Source organism: Choristoneura fumiferana, chromosome 12 (genome assembly GCF_025370935.1).
Source record: "Choristoneura fumiferana chromosome 12, NRCan_CFum_1, whole genome shotgun sequence".
Lineage (NCBI taxonomy): Eukaryota > Metazoa > Arthropoda > Insecta > Lepidoptera > Tortricidae > Choristoneura > Choristoneura fumiferana.
Genome location: NC_133483.1, coordinates 8,039,086 through 8,060,314, shown reverse-complemented (window position 1 = coordinate 8,060,314; position 21,229 = coordinate 8,039,086). Strand labels below are relative to the sequence as shown.

The 21,229-nt window shown below is 35.7% G+C and overlaps 2 protein-coding genes across 3 annotated transcripts in view; both read left to right on the top strand.

The window, feature by feature from the left end:
* LOC141433234 (uncharacterized) overlaps window positions 1-21,229 on the top strand; it is a 337,942-nt gene that overhangs the window by 278,931 nt on the left and 37,782 nt on the right. The gene's annotated exons all lie outside the window — the stretch shown is intronic.
* LOC141433771 (mitochondrial ribonuclease P protein 1 homolog) lies at window positions 17,525-18,933 on the top strand. Its single transcript, XM_074095875.1, is given in 5 exon segments — window positions 17,525-17,703; window positions 18,083-18,288; window positions 18,291-18,448; window positions 18,645-18,729; window positions 18,732-18,933. Coding segments are annotated over 5 exon segments (759 nt in total). The 5' UTR covers window positions 17,525-17,584; the 3' UTR covers window positions 18,923-18,933.

The following is a 21,229-nucleotide window of genomic DNA, read 5'->3' as shown; positions in this document are numbered from 1 at the left end:
CAGGACATAATAAAAACATAACTTCATAAGACATAACATAAAATCATAAATAATTATAGTCATAAATTATGTCAATGATGACAATTTAATTTAATTAAAAGCAATTATCGAATAAGCTTAAGTAATTAAAGTAACAATTCATTAAGAAAATAAATTAAATAGTATCTATAAATTTTTGTAGGGTAAAAATCTAATTTGCCTGACTATTTGTAACTTAGTACATATTTTTGTTATAAAAATTTGCATAAATAAGGAAGATATAATTTGAATGGACTAAGCCGATTAGGTAAAAGTAAAATTAATTTATTAATAGGTCGGTCGTATTCGCCCGTGCCGGTGCGCACAGTCGCGGACCGCACTAAACGTCCTTTGTGTTTATGTGCACTTTTACCACTCGCGCTAAGGGCCATGCGCCGGGAGGGGTTAATTCATCTTAAATAATTACTAGGTCATTGATAACTAAATTTGCCTGCTGGTAGCCCATTTTGGCCTTTGCTGGAGCTCAGAAAGGTACTGTAGCATCCACTGTTTCAAAAATTGGTGTTAATAATAGAAAGTCGTTTCCATAAAACAACAGGGTTGCTTCTCCAGGCTCTAAAATTGGGCTCTGGATATCTAAGATAGAGCTTCCGGTTAAGAATGTGCCGGTGTTTTAAGCATGTTAAATCGTTAGGTACGTCAGAGAGAGCGCACAAAGGTCTAGAGTTGAGAATGCCTTCTATTTGCACGATTAACGTCATAAGTTCCTCGTATGGTAATTTAACGTTTTACCAGTTGACGCTTAATAAGTTTTTAGCCGCCTTAATTCCGGCCTCATATATTCCACCCATGTGGCTCGCGAGCGTACCGTGAACTTCCAGTTGATAGAGTTCAATGATGATAATCGATAATCTCGCTATACTGTTTCTCATCGTTAAAACATCTTATAAAGCTGATTCAATTCGTGATGAGCCCCTTTAAAGTTACTAGCATTATCTGAGTATATAGTGACATAAACCTATCTAGAGATAAACCTCTTTAAAGCTAATATAAAAGAATTACTAGACATATCTGAGACTAACTCTAAATGGATACATTTGCTAGATAGACAAACAAACACACATATATATCCTTTAATAAATTTGGCATTGCGTAATCTATTTGATTTGACTAGGATATGACCTGTGAAATCGACACCAGTATGTAAAAATGGTCTTTCTCTAAATTGACTCGCGGGGCTGGTAGGTCAGCCATTTTTGCTCAACACGTTTGACTCCTAAACCTAATGCACACGACCCGCAACTGTGTATGACGCGCTTTACCTCCGCCCGCCCGTTAATTGGCCAGTATTGTAATCGCACGGTAGATAAAGTAGTTGGATACCGGCATGAAACAGACTCAAATGAATTTTTCTAATAAGGAGAGTCGTTACATGATTATCTCTAGTAAAATAATCGGGTGTTTATGATTGTACGATGTAGAAGCGTTACTTATCCGTCCACCTAACCTAATAATTCCATCTTCATCTAATATTGGACATAACTTTAGCAGTTTACTATTAGTTCTAATCGAATTCTTAGCCTTTTAAGTCATGAATTTCCGTAGTAAAACTATGATGCTGTACTGTTTTTATTTATAAAATTTCGTGCTCTCTGTAGCTCAAATGTAGATAGCGGACCGTTCAACTTATTACTTGGGTTTTTTTGCGTTATGACCAAATCTAAATACATATGCAATGGTTCGTTGGAGAGCCGTAAATTTGGAAAATTTGTAAACAACTCTATAAAGCTATCTTCTTTAGCTTCTACGGTAGTAGAAGTGACACACTTAGTATTAACTAATTCTAACATAACTGGGTCAGAGGACGGCCCGTATGTGTCAACTGCCATTCTGACACAGGAGTCTCTAACCAACGTGGACCACGCCACCAAAGAATAGAGTCCTTCAACTCATTGAGAGAAAATGCCTCTCGTTAATAAATCCGCAGGATTTTTCATGCGTTCTGACATAATACCATTGTTTATAATCTGTATTGGTGATAATCTGAGAAATGCGATTCGCTATAAATATAGTATATTTTTCATAAGGAGATTTGATCCAATTTAAAACGATATTGGAATCAGAAAATAAATACGTTTCGTCTATTTTTATAACATGTGACAAGGCAGCCTTAACTTTGACTACAAGTCGAGATAATAATAGAGCTCCGCTTAGCTCCAGTCGCGGAATCGTAAGAGCTTTTAAAGGAGCGACTCTACTTTTTGCCATTACAATTTGCGCTGAGATTGACTCTGCAGTGACACCTACTAAATAAACACAAGCTCCGTATGCTGAACTTGACGAGTCACTAAAACCAACTAAATAAACTCTATCAGGCACTGCGGGAAAGCACTTACGGGCACCACTATCTGTGTAGCAGCCTCCAGATCTCTGTTGAACTTCTTCCACTCTAAAGAATGTGCTCTGGGACGCTGTCATCCCAATCTAAATTCTCTTTCAAATTTTTTGCATAAGTATTTTACCAGATATAACAAATGGACCTAAGAATCCCATTGGATCAAATATTCTTGCAATACTCGACAATATGGTTCGTTTTGTAAAGTTGGAAGATTTTGCTGCTTTACGCTCATCTCAAAATTATCTAATTTGAATCCCATTTTAACCCTAAAGTTGAAACCGACGAACTGTCAACTACAAGCGTTTTAATGTGCTCGGATGACTTAAGAAAGTTAGGTAAATTTTCAAGTAACGTTTTATCGTTGCTTGACCATTTATGCAACAAAAATTGACCTTTAGCGAGGACGTGGCTTATTTCTGAACTAATCTTAATGGCATTCTCGATATTATTGGATCCGTATAAAATATCGTCCATGTAGCATTGAAGCCGGAGACCATTTCGCTACTTACAGGTACTGGTGTTCATAAATATTAGCTAGTTCTAACATAGTCCTAAACGCTAAGTAAGGTGCGCTCTTGGTTCCGTAGGTCACAGTGTTAAGTTGAATGCATTTTAGTGATTCACTCGGACTATCTCTCCAAAGAATCCTTTGAAGAGGTCTCTGATCTTCGTTTATTCTAATTTGCCTAAACATTTTGACAATATCCGCAGAAAATACGTACTGAAATGTACGGAAGCGCAGAATAATATCTGTGATTTCTGAAAATATGTTCGGGCCTTCAAGCATAATGTCATTCAAAGACACGCCCGTTGAACTCTTTGAACTCGCGTTAAATACTGTTCGTAATTTAGTAGAAACACTCTGTGGCCTAATAACTGCGTGATGAGGCAGATAAAATATTGGGATAGTAGTACCAGTTTCTCTAAAATTATTGATATACTCCGCATGTCCTAAATCAATAAACTCACGAATGAAATCTCTATATTGTTGGTATAAATCGTTATCTCGCAATAACCTCGACTCTAATGACATAAAACAGCTGTATGCTTTCTTAAAAGAGTCACCTAACGTTTGAAGTTTCTCATGCGGTATAGGAAGGTTGACAACAAATCTGCCGTCCGCCTCACGCGTGGTAGTCTCACTATAAAGTTTCTCGCAATACTCGTCCTCCGGGGACTTAACTTGAGCCGAAGGCAGCTCCTCCATCTGCCAGAACTTTGACAGAATGTCATTCGGACACTGGGTAATATTTGAACATAACGCTACTTGAGCTACGTCCGAACGAGTAGCTATGCATTCATAAGGGCCAGCTGTCACCCAGCCGAACACTGTCTCAATTAGTCGGGGCATTTTATTGCCGATCGCAATAACGTTGTTGGTTAATAAATCATAAAATAATTCTCCACCAATAAGTAATCGATTGTTTGTGGTAAGTAAAACAATGGATCTGCTAATTGCAAGATTTGGGTATCTTCCAATTTGTATGTTAATATAAAGATGTGCGTAAAGGTACCGTAACATGATCCGATACGACGCAGTTCATGCTAAAGTTGGACTCATTAAATCTCGAAGCAACATGTAAACGTACGCTATCACTAGTTGACTTAGTCAAGTTACCGATTCCTTTAAGCGTTATCCTAGATTCCATACGAGCTAAATTGAGCTTATCTGCTAGCTCTTTGGTAATAATATTGACCTCGCTACCTGAATCTAGAAGGCTCTAGCGGTATGCCAGCTACCATTAACAGATTGTACCTTAATTAACGCAGTAGAGAGCAGTAACATGCGACTGCATCGTGGCGGCGTCATTCACAAGAGCCGATGAGACCGTGGCTACCTTACTCGTGGTCTGCTCCACAGCCGCGCTGGCTGCCGCGCCGCTCGTGCTACTTGTCGTCAAGCACGACGCACCTCGCTGCTCCACATGGATGGTAGTATGATGCCTTTTGCCACAAATGCTGCAAGTTTCAGTGCATTTATGACCAAATTTATACGGTATAAGACATCCGAAGCATAAACGTTTCCTTTGACGTAATCGTTTCGCTTAATAGAAGCATTTCCAGGAAAATCGGGCACTTGAACAATTCATGTGATTCATTACACAAACAGTTAGAGCTTATTTAGATGACACATAAGATGTACGTGTAGTTTGCTGAGTCTGATGAGGTTTCATAGGAGACTTGTCATTTAAAAATCTCGAAGGCAGTAGCTCGATGACTGAGAAAGTCCATTAAATCTCTTAAATTGGGCAACTCGTTGTGCTCTCTATGAAACTCCCAAGCAGCTCGAGAGAATTTGTCTAATTTTTGACAAATTATGTAAATAATTTATTAAATCCCAGTGTTGTACGGGTAAATCTAAGACACTTAAGCTATCTAAGGATTGCTGCAAGTTATTTAAGAATAATTTTAAATTTGATCTATTAATCGTCTGAAAAATTGAAAATGTTGTTTAGGTAATAATTGACTACGACCATTTGTTCTCGTACTTGTCCTGTAGAATACTCCACGCCTTAAGGTAGCTCTCCTCCCCAACAGCTAACGCAGAGATAAGTCCAGCGGCTTCACCTTAAGAGCCGACTTCAATAGAAGAGCTTTTCCGTGTCGTGAGGGTTGTATTGCCGTCGATCACTGCATGAACAATGTTTTAAAGTTTGGCCAGTTCCGCATCTCGCCATCGAATTTCGGGATCTCTAATTTGGGCAATTTGAACTTGTTATGTGCGCTGATGCCATCTCCGCCCTTAATGATAGTGATGATGATGAAGGTGCTTCTAATAAATTGTAAACTATGGCTTTAGCAAAAAAGTATTTATTTTCAACGCCTTGCCCTGTCTTCTTCGTGGCTTGAATCGACGTCGGATCGTTCTTCTCAATATCAACTTGGATGAGGTCGTATTGCTCAAATAGTTCTCTAAATTTTGTATACGAACCCTTATTTCGTCAATTTTGGAGTGGTTGTTTTTATCCGTCACATAATTCAGTATCCTGGTTATTCCACCTTTTATCGAAGCACGTTTGGTTTTCATTTCTGACAGCTCTTCCATTTTGTCTCGGATGAAATGATATGTAAGTAATTTAATATTTCTTTGCACTAAATTTTAATTTCACTGATTCTAAATTGAACGAAGGACCAAATGATTAAAATTGTAAACTAATTAATGTAATAATAATTGGGTTTAAATAAATAAATATCCTTGAGAGGAAAATAAGACACCCAATATCTTGAATGACATTTAATGGAGTCTCTTTTTAATAATTTAAAATTACGAATTAATTCATAAACAATAAAAAACATTAAAAAGTATAAAACTAAATAAAAAGGTTCAATCTTTGAACAAAAACACTTCTGAGACAAATTTTGTATAATTTTTGTACCAAAACAAATAAAAAATATATGTTTTGGAATATCGAAAGTTTTTAACCGCTTTTAAATTTAGTATAAACGGTATAGTTTTTTGTGATGCAAAATATAAGCTTGTAAATAAATAAAGACGTAGTTAGCGCTACGATTAGAAACGAGTAGGTACTACCTGACTTCTTGTCTTGTGTCAACAGACGCTAACTCACAGCTTTCTTGATGGATGCAAGTGGCGAGTTTCATTTCATTTGGCGTTCTAAGGGGGATGCCTTTGTGTTCAGCAGTGGGACGTCTTCGGCTTGATGATGATGATGACTTTTACTCGTCATATCATAACATATTAGGTTACAGGTACTTGTTACTAGATAGTAAGATTTGCCATATATATTTGTTCTTACCAAATTTTTTTTATTTAAGAAAAGAAAGAATATGTGTCTGATTTTCTGATAGATAACCTAGCTAAATGTCTTACCATTTTTTTGAATTGACAAAGAAAAAAAATATGTGTCCGATTTTCTAATAATCTAGCTGAAGGATTGAACTGAATAATATTTTTTTCCCCAGGAAACATACCCAATAAAATTGTACGTTAAGTCAAAAACAATTTGATTAGTTTTCTTTGTACACGTTTGTATTTCTCTTTCTATGACTTTCAAGGTACGGATGTGTAGTTTGGATCACAAGTTACCTCGTTTAGTTTCCTGTTGGTTTCTTTTCAACAGAGATATTCTTTGTAAAGGTAGATTTTTTTTGACAGTCTTAAGTGCTTGTTATAGCCTAAATTGAATAAAGGTACCTATTTTAATTTTGACATTGACTTTGAAAGCACAGTCAGCAAAAGATGTAGTACATATTTTTTTAACAAAATGTTACATTCCCTTCAAGCCAATCAACGAAAAGGCTACGTGCTCGCCGTGTTCTTGTAACTCTCGGGTTACTTACATTCAGACTTTACCTCAGCAGGCTCTAGTCCAGGGATGCCCAACCAGTTAAGACGCGTGCCTCTTGGGCGACGTAGCGTAGAGTGATTCAAAGGGGGGCGCGGGCGGCTTTTTAATATAACTTTTTATCAAAATTGCTCATAGCACAGACTGCTTGTTGAAAATGATCTCCACCGTACACCAACTTCTATGAACATTGATTAATACAATTCAGCCACAGTGTTCTCACTAACTGACTACATAACGTATGCTGATATACATACCCTCCTTTGAGTCGCGCAGTCGGGTAAAAATAAACACACTTATTTATACATGCTGAAATTTTGAACGTGATACAAAATAAGCGTTTACTCATTTGTTGAAATAAGTCAGATGAAATTTGCAATTTCCACACATTGAGTTCGCGATTTAATTTCTACAATGTAGGTATGTAAACCGCAAATTTTATCAAACTAATTTCAACAAATAAGTTAGTGTGTTATATAGTCCATCATTAACTGAGCTTGAAATTCTAATTTTTGTTTCACGGTCAATATTTCTCCTTGTATTTTTATTGTTTTTTTTTTAATTTTCTTATTTCGATTCCCCATTTCAGCCCCTAAGGGGGTGTAGTTTTGCATAATGTTGCATGAGACGCATAGGGTAAAAGGTTGGGAATCCCTGCTCTAGTCTAATAAACTTGATCATAAGCAATAAACTGTACCGTTCACATCCGCGGCAATAAATGCAACATGATGATTAGTGAGTAATTAAGGCTGATTATATGCGAACGAATCTCGGTTTTACACCCGCGATGTCAAGGGTCGAGAGTTCGATTACCTGGTGTTTCTGCTGTCCTACTATTATGGTGTTTTACTTCCTAACTCAAACCTTTATTGCGTCCATTGCAGTGGTTCCCTACGCTACCTACTTACCTTAACTTAAGGTAGTTATTTAAAAACACGAGCTTTGAATAAGAGTAAGGAACGTCCTTTAAAAACTAAAAGATTCAAACATTTATGCAGCCCAAGTTCGTTTATTCCGCTTATAAATTCCCATGTCAATTTTGTTAACGCATTAAAAAAATACAGGTGGTAGCTGTTTTCGGCGCAAAAATATTTTTCTCTCATTCAGAAATAGTTATTTATGTCCAAGGAAAGGAAGCAAAATTATCTGCTTTTACAACTTAATATTTTTTTTCTGGTTAATGTCAAGAGTATCATCATAAATAAAATTAAAATTATAATTAGAAATGTCACAGTAAAATAAATGAATAGAGTAATACCACTTCAAAAATTGCATTTGCAAAAAAACACTTAGAAAAGCCTTAAACAGAAAAGTTGCACTTTGATCCATCTAGTCAGGGAGGAAAACTTAGGTACTTTTCTGAATGAGAGGTGTGAAAGTAACTATTAAAGCAGCAATGTTTTAGTAACAACATGTTACTATATACAATACAATACAAAGACTCTTTACTGTACACTAGAAATAGTAAGCAATACTTACAGAAAACAGATACATTTCAAATAAAAAAAAACCGTTCGTCCATAGCAAATATTTGGGAAATGAATAAGAAAAATACTATCGGCGAAAAATTAGAGAACCGTTTTGAATAATATGGCGCGTGTTAGCCAATCAATTCATGAAATGGCGGCGTTTCATGACATGCCTAGGAACTTCATAATCTGGCGTATTTCACAATCAGTCGATACCATGAAACAATTCAGGGGGTAACCCCTGAAATTAAATGACGATATTTTGACTTCGCAACGAGCTATGGAGAGAGCTATGCTTGGAGATTCTTTGCGCGATAGAATCCGGAATACGGAAATCCGTCGAAGAACTAAAGTCACCGACATAGCTCGAAGGGCGGGCCACATCGCTCGAAGAACAGATTAAAAAAAAATATTTAAACAGTTTATTATAAATCAGAATAACATTACAAAATTGTATAATTACTTAGCTAATAATCTTTATTATTTAAGATTTTATAACTAAGGATTGCGAAGGGTGGGCGAGCGCTCATCTATAATTAAAATATAATATTCACATGTTTCCATGCTACATGACCGTTGGGAGATAAAAGTCCTCGAGTGGTGACCAGACCACGTACCGGAAGACGAGGCGTTGGCAAGCCTTCCACCAGGTGGACTAACGACATCGGGAGAGTTGCAGGAAACAGGTGGATGCAAGTGGCGAGTTGTCGTTCATTGTGGCGTTCTAACGGGGAGGCCTTTGTTCAGCAGTGGACGTCTTCCGGCTGATGATGATGGTGATGATTTTGACTACTGGTTCTCAGTTAATTCAGAGCACTCTGGCAGCTCCGCTCTCCGACTTATTATCAGCCTATCAGACTCATCAACATCAATTCGGTTGCGGGTTTCAACGGGACTCTAATGAACCACCTACTATATCCCGACACCTGCCAATCACGCTACCGTCTAATGAAATCATGCGCAGTGTATGGGAAAGTTTTAATAGCCATTTAGACGCGTGAAATCAAATGTACAAAGCTCTAAGCGCTGAATATCATAAAATTGTGTGTAATGAGATTTTATGGTGAAACTCGCTATATACAAGTGTGTTGTATGTGATACTTTTTTTATTTTATTTTTTATTTATTTATTTATATATTGCATACATGTAACATAAGCTCTTAAAGTTAACATGAACCCTGGTAGGGTATAGCATTTGTTGTTATAATTGTTATAATCTATGTATTTACTATTTTAAAATCTTTTCTTTTACAATAACTAATTTCTGTACCTATATTAATTAATGAATCCTACAATAACTTAACTTAATAAAGGAACATCAAATATCACTTGAGATCAGAAACATTTTTCCCACTTGTAGCAATAATGCGTTGTGCGCGTGCGTGACGTGAGAGGTCACTTATTACAAACCATCCTCCATAAATTCCGAGATCGAGTAGTAACATTTATCTATTAGGATTTTTTTAAATTTATTATTAAAGGATGTGCTATTTTGTTCACTTCTTAAATCTATGGGAATTCTATTGTATAATTGTATTGCTTTGTAATATGGACCGTTTTTAAAAATACTTTTATTTAAGTTGTACCTACCACTCAAGACTATTTTCATTTTGCGTGACGGAAAACAACATAACATAACGAATATATAGAGCAGAAATTATTTAAATGAGGGTGAGATTTCCTATGTAGACTTATAATGTTGCTTATAGGGCTTGAATATAGTTTTAAATTGATTGATTGATTCAGGGGCTTCCTTACGGAGCATAGTTACGTATGTGTGACACGTAAATATGTTAGGTACAACATGCAGATATGTAATAGTTGTGATGCAAGAATAATTAATTAGTTCTTCGGTAACAGTTTTGTTTAAAAACTTCAAATTTATTTTTCGTCCGTTTCTATTTGCTATTTACGTTCTATTAAGCGCACACCCGTGCAAGACATCTTCAGAAAAAGGTTCACATTTTGGCATTATAAAGGCATATATAACATTAGTAATATGAGCTTCCGCAACAAGGCCGCACTTCGCATAATGGTTGCCTTTGATTTGCTTAAAAAACATAGCACTAACCGGCAGTTAAGTCATGCGTGTGTTAGAATATAGGATGTAAACACCTAAATTATTTTAATTTATAAGTTTTGTTATTGTAACATTAATTTAAATCATTTTTTTTATGTATAATCAATTAAGAGTATCTAAACTGTTCAATCTGTGACAAATGGATGGAGGTGGGGATAGACCTTAAATACCGATGTTCACCCGCAAAGGGGGGTATTTCGCTTGGGAATGGCTTAACGGCTTGGACTCCCCGTCTCCAGTCTAATTTGTCACAGATAAGTATTTTTCGTATTATTAGCTAAGGACCTACGTACCTAGTTTAGCTGGTAGTGGTAATTTTATTTAAAACAAAATAATTTATTTAAGTTTACTTTGAGTCAATTCAAATTTACTGTACAAAGTGAAAAACCGTAAAATAAATGTTCAGCCTGATTGTGTTTTTTCTAAAATTTGCCTCTTCTATATTGTATACCCACAGCCCGTTATAATTTCTAGATTTTACAGTAAGATAATTTTACAAAACTCAGATGAACAATTGAAACCCCTTTTTTTTTTATTAAATCTAACATCAGAAGTGGGATCCGAAAAATAATCACAATATTATACTAATCTTTTTTTTTTCTTTGACTTTTTACATTTGCCTCATGGAGTCTACTCAGCTGTTGGAAAGTTTGGTGAAGACCATTCGAGATGCATTAACGTCTAACCAGCGGCACGACGACGTCGCGCTTCCACTTTATGACCCCGAGAAGAGTGACTGCGGCGCGGAGGCGTGGTGCAGAAGCATCGAAAAACTCGGTACTGAATTCAAATGGAGCAGCATCCAGCAAGCTGCCAAAGCCGGTAAGGCCTTACGAGGCTCTGCATTGTTGTGGTTCGAAAGGTGGGAACCAGAGACTGAAAGGTCCTGGGAGGCTTTGCGTAAGGATTCTAGTCGATTTGTATCCTGAGAAAAAGAATTTGTCAGAAAGATTGAATAGGGCTGTGTTGTTTACTTCAGATTCTGCGGACACTTATTGTGAATACGCTAGGGAAAAGATAAGATTGTTACGTAACACCAAAATAGCTTTCACGGAACCTCAGTTGATTGAGCTTGTATGTGGGGGTATCAATGAAATAAATATCAAAATGACTAGTTTAAATAGTGCAGTCAGTTCAACACAAGAACTTATTACTTTATTTTCTTCTTACGAGAAGATACCTAGAAAAAGACCGTTAGAAACCACTATCCAATCAGTAAATTCAAATAACGCCAAACGTTTTAAATCCGATTCGCGAACCGTAGATAAAACTTGTTTTTCGTGTGGGATGAATGGACACTTGAAGGTACATTGCCCTAATAGTTTGTCTAAGCCGTTTGCTAAAGATTCCATGACTGATAAACAAAATCAAACTATGCGGGTAGTTTGTTCTTTTTGCAATAAAGTGGGACACGCATTTGAAAAATGTTTTCATCGCATTGCTTGTACGGTTTGCAAAAAAATGGGTCATTCTTCCGATAGGTGTTTCCAACGTTCTCAAAAACTTGACCAAGAAAAAAACATCAACAATGTCGAACCAAAATGACTAGAAAATAAGTTAACGAAAATTTGTATAAATAATATCTTCATAGACTCTTTATTAGATACTGGAGCTGATTGTAGTATTATACGAGAATCTGTAGCAAAGCGCCTGGACTGTCCATTTTTACCGTGTTCTTTGTATTTTGACGGTATTGGAAATGGAAAAATGCATGTTTTTGCCAAAATAATAGGGTCTGTACAATTGAATGATACCTGTATAGACCTAGAATTATATGTAGCTAAAGATGTTGACTTTCATTACGACTGTTTGATTGGACGTAATGCAGTACAAAATAGTGACGTTGCGATTTTCATGGATGCGACGGGTAGTCAGTTATTAAGAATTGAAAATAAAGAACCCCATTTGCAAATTTGCTCAGCTCAAATTAAAACTTATTTGAGTGATCTTGTAATCTGTTTGAGTCATTTAGATAAATCCCTACAGAATAGTGTGATTAGTATTTTTAAAAATTATCTTTCTATTTTTCCTAACGACAACTACATAAGCACGGTAAAAACAGGTCAACTCACCATTCGTTTAAAAAGCGACAAAATAATTTACTACAGACCCTATCGTTTGGCTCCAATTGAAAGAGAGAAAGTCAAGAATATTGTAAATGACTTGCTTCAGAAAAAAATCATACGAGAAAGTGAGTCTGAATATGCAAGTCCAGTATTATTAGTAAAAAAGGCTGATGGCACCGACAGACTATGTATAGATTATAGAGCATTAAACCAAAATATTGAAAAAGAACGTTACCCCCTCCCCCTTATCGAAGACCAGATAGATCGGTTGGGCAAAGCGAAATATTATATTTCTATTGACATGAAAAACGGGTTTTATCAGATACCTATAGCACCAGATTCCATAAAGTACACTGCTTTCGTTACGCCTGATGGACATTTTGAATTTTTGAAAATGCCGTTTGGGATTTGCAATGGACCTTCAGTGTTCCAAAGAGCCATAACGAAAGCAGTGAAAGATTTAAAGTTTCTCTTGGTCTACATTGACGATTTGCTGATACCTTTTAGCACAATATCTGAAGGTCTTGACTACCTTAACCAAACTCTTAAGGCTTTGAGTGATGCAGGTTTTACAATCAACTTAAAGAAATGTAAATTCTTTGTAACAAGCATTGAATATTTAGGACGAACCATATCACATCAAGGCGTTAAGCCGAGTCAAGGAAAGGTATCTGCTTTAATTAACTCCCCGATTCCGGCAAACATAAAGCAAGTCAGACAGTTCATGGGACTAGCGAGTTATTTTAGGCGATTCATACCAGAATTTGCATCCCGAACTGCTAGTATTACCAAGCTTCTAAAGAATGACCAAATCTGGGAATGGGGACCGGAACAACAGGAAGCTCGTAATTACGTAATTGACTATTTGACGAAAGAACCTTTATTATCAATATTTGATCCAGATTTGCAGACTGAATTACATACTGACGCCAGCGCCATAGGGTATGGTGCTATACTTTTACAAAAATCAGAAGGTGTAAGTCGGGTGGTAGCATATTTCAGTAAAAGAACGAGCCCCTGTGAGTCTCGGTACCATTCTTACGAATTGGAAACCCTATCTATCTACAATGCATTAAAACATTTTCGCGTTTACCTTTTGGGCATTCAGTTTAAAATAATTACGGATTGTAATGCAATCAAATCTACTGTTAACAAAAGGGATTTATCTCCACGGGTAGCACGATGGTGGAGTTATATGCAAGACTTTACATTTGTGATAGAATACAGAAAGGGACAGTATGTTAGTCATGTAGATTATCTTAGTCGAAACCCAGAACTAAATCAAGCGCAGATAGACACTTGCCAAATTTCAAACCTACCTTCGAAAATTGATAAGTGTGTATCTGTGAATGTTATAAACACTCCTCGCTCATGGTTAGAGACTGCACAAGATCAGGATTTAGAGACTCAAGCTTTAATAGAAAAAGTACGGTCAGGAGATCTGGATAATAATCAGTATACAATTCAAAATAACTTATTATATTACAGACCAGAATTGACAGCTATACCAAAGCTTTACGTACCAAAAGGTAGTAGATTAGGTATTCTCCGTTTGTTCCATGACGACAATTGTCACGTTGGTTTTGATAAAACCCTTGAAAAAATATTGGAGTACTTCTGGTTTCCTGGTATTTCTAAATTTGTAAAGAAATATATAAGTCACTGTCTTGTTTGCGTTGAGAAGAAAAGTCATTCTGGTCCAAAACAAGGAATGTTACACCCTATAGATAAGACCCCAATCCCCTTTCATACTGTACATTTAGATTGTACGGGTCCATTTCCACGTTCAAGTAATGGATATAAGTACTTGCTTATAATTATTGACGGATTCACCAAGTTTTGCATTTTAGAACCACTACAAACCATGTCTGCTCAAGAATTGGTCGATAAAGTACGTAATTCTGTAATTACTTTCGGAACTCCGTCCTTGATTATAACTGACCGCGGCACAAATTTTAATTCTCGACAAATGCGGGAGTTATTTGAAGAATGGCAAGTTACCCACCACCTTATTTCTACGGGTACCCCACGTGGAAATGGACAAGTTGAGCGTTACGTAGCCATTATTACTGACATGTTAACTACTAGCTGTGCTGATGTGTCAGACTGGCCGAGCGTACTAAGTAAAGTACAACTATCTTTAAACACGACTGTTCAAAAATCAACCGGATTTGCACCGATGCGGCTACTCATTGGTAAAAATTCTAACATCCCCAGCATACAGGCTCGATTAGATGAAGTATTAGATAATATCGATGAAGTAATAGATGTTAGCGCCGATAGATTAACAGCACAACAGCGCCTTCAGAAGGTGGCTGAAAAATCAAAGGACCGCTTTGATCAGACTCGTAGAAATAATATACAGTATAATGTAGGTGATACTGTTTATGTCAATCAAGATCACAGAAGAAATAATAAGTTAAGTGCTAAATACAAAGGTCCATATCAGATTATTAACATTCTAGATAATGACAGGTACTCGTTAAATGGTATTGGTCATTTAAGAAACATAGTAGTAGCGAAAGATAAACTTCGGCTATGGCCAGGTGATTTACCTGATGAATTTGTATAATCGAAATTTGTTTTTCGTCACATGTTAATGCAGGTTCTTCCAGTCCGTGGGATCTTATAAGGTCTTTCGGTTTTCGTCGTGACAGTTGTAAAACTTATTTAATTTTCTTACAATTACAATTTTACACCATACTTGATATTTGCCGACGAAATCTGAAAACCTTTTAACAGCTCACGGAATGTATGTAAGTACATAAGTAATGGATTTTATTTATTTATTAGCAAGCTACCTTCATATTTGTCACTAAACATTATGTTTTCGTTATGTAGCTGGTTTGAATTAAAATATATTAAAAAATGCTATAATAATGAAGGTGATTGGGATTATATTATTATATTATGAATGACCTCAGCTGGTGTCCGGTATTCACTGTCTGCGGGTGATTAAGCTTCACCGACGGCGGGTGATTGGTCGCACACAGCCAAAGTTGTTGATTACTAAGTAGACCGATTATACTTAATCATTATTATTAAGGTACATAATTCTAATATTATGTAAGTTTCAGCAAATAACGCTTATAATAGTTCAGTAAATTGTAGATGAAGTTGATTATTTAATTAGCTTTAATAAGTAGATCATAGGTATGTAATGTAATTCATTTATTTTTAACTTTTCAATATATTGTTTACTAAATTGTATCCTGTCAGCACGACAATTGAGTAATGTTTATAAATTGAATAAATAAATTAGGTTGAGCTTGTACTTCGAGGACGAAGTACCTGTCAGTATGGCCGTGTTAGAATATAGGATGTAAACACCTAAATTATTTTAATTTATAAGTTTTGTTATTGTAACATTAATTTAAATCATTTTGTTATTATGTATAATCAATAAAGAGTATCTAAACTGTTCAATCTGTGACAAATGGACGGAGGTGGGGATCGACCTTAAATACCGATGTTCACCCGCAAAGAGGGGTATTTCGCTTGGGAATGGCTTAACGGCTTGGACTCCCCGTCTCCAGTCTAATTTGTCACAGATAAGTATTTTTCGTATTATTAGCTAAGGACCTACGTACCTAGTTTAGCTGGTAGTGGTAATTTTATTTAAAACAAAATAATTTATTTAAGTTTACTTTGAGTCAATTCAAATTTACTGTACAAAGTGAAAACCGTAAAATAAATGTTCAGCCTGTTTGTGTTTTTCTAAAATTTGTCTCTTCTATATTATATACCCATAGCCCGTTATAATTTTCTAGATTTTACAGTAAGATAATTTTACAAAACTCAGATGAACAATTGAAACCCCTATCTTTTTTTTTATTAAATCTAACACACGCGTATTCTGTAGGTATTTCCAAAGTCTAGAAACTTTTTACATTTTCTTACACTGTGGTATCTATGTATAAATATCACACAAAAATATCGATACGTTCAAAAAACATATCGATATTTTTTTCAACAAGCCTTACAAAGACAACGTGCTTACTAGCAACTTCATGTGGCGCACCCTAATTCCGGCCCGGATAACACCGACATCGAAATACCGGCCCTGTTTTTTGTGTACACGCCCATAGAAACTGACAGGAGCTTCTATGGGCGTGGTGCGTGTTCACGAAAAAACAGCGTCGGTATTTCCAAAGTCTATTCCATCCCGGTATTATCGGTCGTGAAAATCGCGTAATTCGATTCTTCATTATTTACTTATCAATAGGTTATTAAAACTGTAATCAGTAATATTCAAAAGCAACCCTTATACCTATTTAATCCATAAGATTTTTTTAGTTTCTTTTGTGGCCTAGTTATAACAGAACAGTTAAAATTACCGGTACTATTCATTGGATAAAGTAAAATGTACTGTGTTCGTGCAATTTTACGTCATTTAAGACAGCCTACAATCAGGAAATTGCAAGATCAAAAGTTGTTAACTTCATTACCAACATTCTATCGACCTGCAAGTCAATTTTCACAAGCAATAGAAGATGATTTTTCAGGTACGAAGTGGCGGTTCCGAAAGGAACCAGTTTTAAATGTACATAAAGTATTTTTTCTACTTTAAATTATTACTCTACTTTAAATTATTCATTTTTTTTCTCAGAACAATTGTTGATGAGATTTGTCAAGGTGATGCAGACCTTTGAAAGAAATTACGAATTCTCATGCTTGAGGTAGAAGTGATGCGTCAAGACGGTCGCCAGGGCACCAGATAATTTAAAAGCAAGCAATTGGAAGCACCTTTGGAGCTACAAAGTCGAAACCAACGACACTCATATCTTTTATATTTATTCAAAACAGAAAAGTCGAAGGAAAATCAAAAGTTAAATAATAGCTTCAAACTGGGCTATGCATCAATATATTTAAATTTAAACTTTTTAAAATATTGACACCACTGAAAGGTTAGAAAAAACTGGTTCAAACTGGTTGAAACATAATAATATCATAATTTATGAAACTGAATCACTTACCAGGGTGGAACCTATTAAAATCACTTTCGCTTGGATTTCTTTGAAAATGTATGGAACGTCAACATGACATCAGCAGCACCGCAGCACAAAGGTTCCACCCTGGTACATGATTCAGTTTCCTGGACTGTAAATTAGTACTTTCTTTCAAAATTGTTTTGAAAGCTGGGTTCTTTTCACTAAAATTGTACCTACTTGCATAATATGTAGCAGTTTGTAACTTTAATGAAGGTCTACTTATGCAACAATAGATTAAACTTGTTGTTTTGATATTTTCTATAGGCCAAGAAAGAGGCTAGAAAACAAGCTTTTATGGAATCAAAACAGGAGGATGTTAGAGAATATCCTGATGATGTGATGTATGGCATCAGTCATCAATCATTATTTTTGCGAATTCGAGATCAATCCATGAATAACTTTGATAACTATAGGTAAGATTTTAATTAAAAAAGCATGATATATGTTAAGGATACAATTATGGATCCTGTTAATTCAATTTTGTCACTACTTATATTACAAATAATATATATTTTAAAAAGTATTATATATCTATATTATTGAAACAGCTTTTACTTTCCAGTGGATGAGTCCATAATATGGTATATTGACTATTTTTTATTTATTTCATAAATTAAAGCTTGATGCATGTCAGCAATCAGAAAATCAATTTTTAACCTACCTTTCATATAGCAGAGTTATAACATAATATACAGGATATAGGAAATTCAGGAGTTGTCAAATACCATATTACATAGCTTGTATATTTAACTAGTTACCAATTTATATAATTAGATGTATTTTATATTTCAGAGCATTGCAAGCCATAATGCACGGTCAGCCTATTGTTGTAGATTGTTCATATGAGGGCAATATGATATATCGGGAAGCAGTAAATGCTGCTAAACAGATGACTTTTGTTTTTGGTGACAATAGGATACATAAAGACCCTTTTGATGTTCACATGTGTAATGTGAACATGCGGGGATACTTTTATGAACAACTTCAAAAGAATATACCATCTTAGAAGAGCCGTGGTTGCCTTTAAATATTCATACTAAGAGCTATTTAGATGTGTTTCCAAAAGAGAAATTAGTTTATCTCACACCACATTGTCGAAATGAACTTACAGAATATGATCATGATGCTATTTATATAATAGGCTGCATGGTAGACAAGGTGAGACTTGAAGAATTCTCTGATTTTGACTTGCAAAGCTAGATTCATACTTAGATTTCTTCATACACTGCCTGCAAACTTAGCCAAAAGGCTAAAAAATCTAATCAATATGTTTAAGTTGAGATTAAAGATGAGTTTAAATGAAATTAGAAAAATATGATACAATTTAAAAAAAAAACTAATATTTTGATTTCAGGTAAACAATGAACCACTGTCATTAGCTAAAGCTAAGAGAGATGGTATCAAAATGGCAAAATTGCCACTTGATAGGTATCTTGAATGGCCCCTGGATCAAAGAAAAATCTGAATATCAACCACATGTTACCAATACTTCTAGACCTGAAAATGACTGGAGACTGGGAATATGCTTTGAGACATGTCCCAAGGAGAAAACTTATGGAAACCAAAGTTCTGGCAATGGAAAAGAGATTGAAAAGAATCCATCATTACGAGAGCAAGTCTTTAAAAATTTAAAACAGCACTCTGATGAGCTACCCGATTCATACAAATTGAAAAGAAACAATCAAAAGCATCTTTGTATGATGATGACAGCATATAAATATTTTTAAAAATATATAAGTGTATGTTTTCTGTCATTGTGTGTTACCCAAGCTATAATTTAAAAAAATGGCCTACCAATGGGACCCAATGGATTGGACATCTGCGCTCAACCTCATTGAAGCGCACACTTGTGTTTGTGAACCCTAATGAGATTCCTGATGCTGACAATTTATAACATTACTATCTTACACCCGCAGCGTTGTCCCTATCCCAAAAGTTTCGGAAATTTGTCCTTATTCCTTGTCTCCATATTTAAAGATGTTTTGAACTCAATGGAAAAATTGCAAACAGTTGCCACCTAATGCCTATTTCTCAAAGCTTATTAGTCTAATAATAACAATACTTATGTTGGTGTTTTGTCTCGTAAATTAAATAAGAAAATAAAACCAAAAATGCTTCTAGATATTGGTCCTTAGACCTAAAATTAGGCTTAGTTGTGCCAACTGTAACATAACTGCATTACAACCATGCTACATAGTTTACATTCGGTATGCAGGCGTCAGAAGTGCTCGCCAAGAATATGAACAGAGTTGCTCGTTTGCCATCCAGACGAATAAAAATAAAAAAGTAGACCGCAATATACTTGCAGTTTTGATGCTACTATTTATGTCAACTGCATTCAAACTGCGCTTTTGCAGAAAGCAGCTGAATGCAGGATACGGAGTTTAAATGAAACGAAATATGTGTTCTATTGTGCCAATATAAGTTTAATTTTATACTTTACACAGCATTAAAAGATTTCATAATATCTAGTAACTAAGGTTCATACTATTTACAGTCTGATGTTGACACTGGAATATAAATATGTATATAATGTGGTGGCAGACACTTAACATTAATTGATCAATAGTATTGACCAATCCTACCCCATCTATTGCACACATAGATTGTCGAAATGATTACATGCTTAGCATGTATGCACAAGTAAAAAATTCTAGTCCATAAAGAAATTAAAAACTTTGTCTACAAAAGTAGAAATTTGGATGAAGACCAAAAAGTTGTACACCGTTACAAAGCTGCGTTAGCAGGTATTTATAATACTATTTTTTTTCACAATGTAAATTTTAACTACCTGCTAACGCGCAGCTTTAACGGTGTAACTTTTTGGTCTTCACTCATTTATAAAAAGCATATTCTCAGCAGATTCACAGTGCAGTAGATGGCCTGTTGATGCGACGGGCAGGCGGATAAAATTAATTAGATATATTATATAGCCACGAGCGACTTCGAATATCTGTCATTTTGTATGACGATTCAAAGGATTTTTTCACAAAATGGGTCCCAAATTAACGCTCATGACCTTATATGCTCTACAAAGATACAGAATAAGTAATCATGCTTTGCAAGTAACAATATTATTTATTAAAAATCTTGTACTGCATCCTATTTTAAAAACTGAGTCATAACCATAACACTGGTTACAAGAGAAGACAATGCCTTGTAATGGACTTAGTAATCTTATATGCTATAAAAAGTAGTCACATCTCAAGAACTTTTCATCAGCTTTAGTGGATACTCCCTGAACATGCCACGATCAGCATAAATTTCTTTATAACAATTCTTATTCTCAAGGTAAAACACAAGTTCGCACATACTCGTAGATTACCTAAAATACAATGACGCAGTCAATCAGACAAAAACCATACTAAAGTAAAAAAAATATGTAATACCCAGATGGGAGATTTCCTGATGTGTGTTCTGTACTTATGCCTTATAAGGCGTGTATCCCTCCTACTATCAGACTATCTAAACGACAAACGTTAATTGAGAGTTAACAGTCCTATGCTAGGTTTCACAGGATAAACGAACAGCTCCATAGGACATCTTGGTGGTTTCAACTTCCCAACATTAGCCAGTTGTTCCGTTTGTAGTTACTAAGAGCTTCCATATACTAAGCTGAATGCGGTCAGCGCTTGTAGCTAGTAACTAGTAGTAGCTTGTAGCAATAATAAAATGCATCAATAATCTCGCCAGGGGACAAACGAGCCCGTGGGCACCCATAATATGTGCGGCAGCTTCTAGGGTGCAGTATGCCGCATATCGACGTCGCCGGGAGCGGCTTCTGAGCGCTGCTTAAGGTGGCGAGAATCTCTTGCAGGTTCGAGGGCAGCGCTATGTCGGCTAATGGCACCACCGGCGGCGGGGGCGTCATTGGACGCGACGGCGAGTACGCCTCGTCCTGGAAACAATGATTTACTTTGTCAACTAAGTAAAAAATCT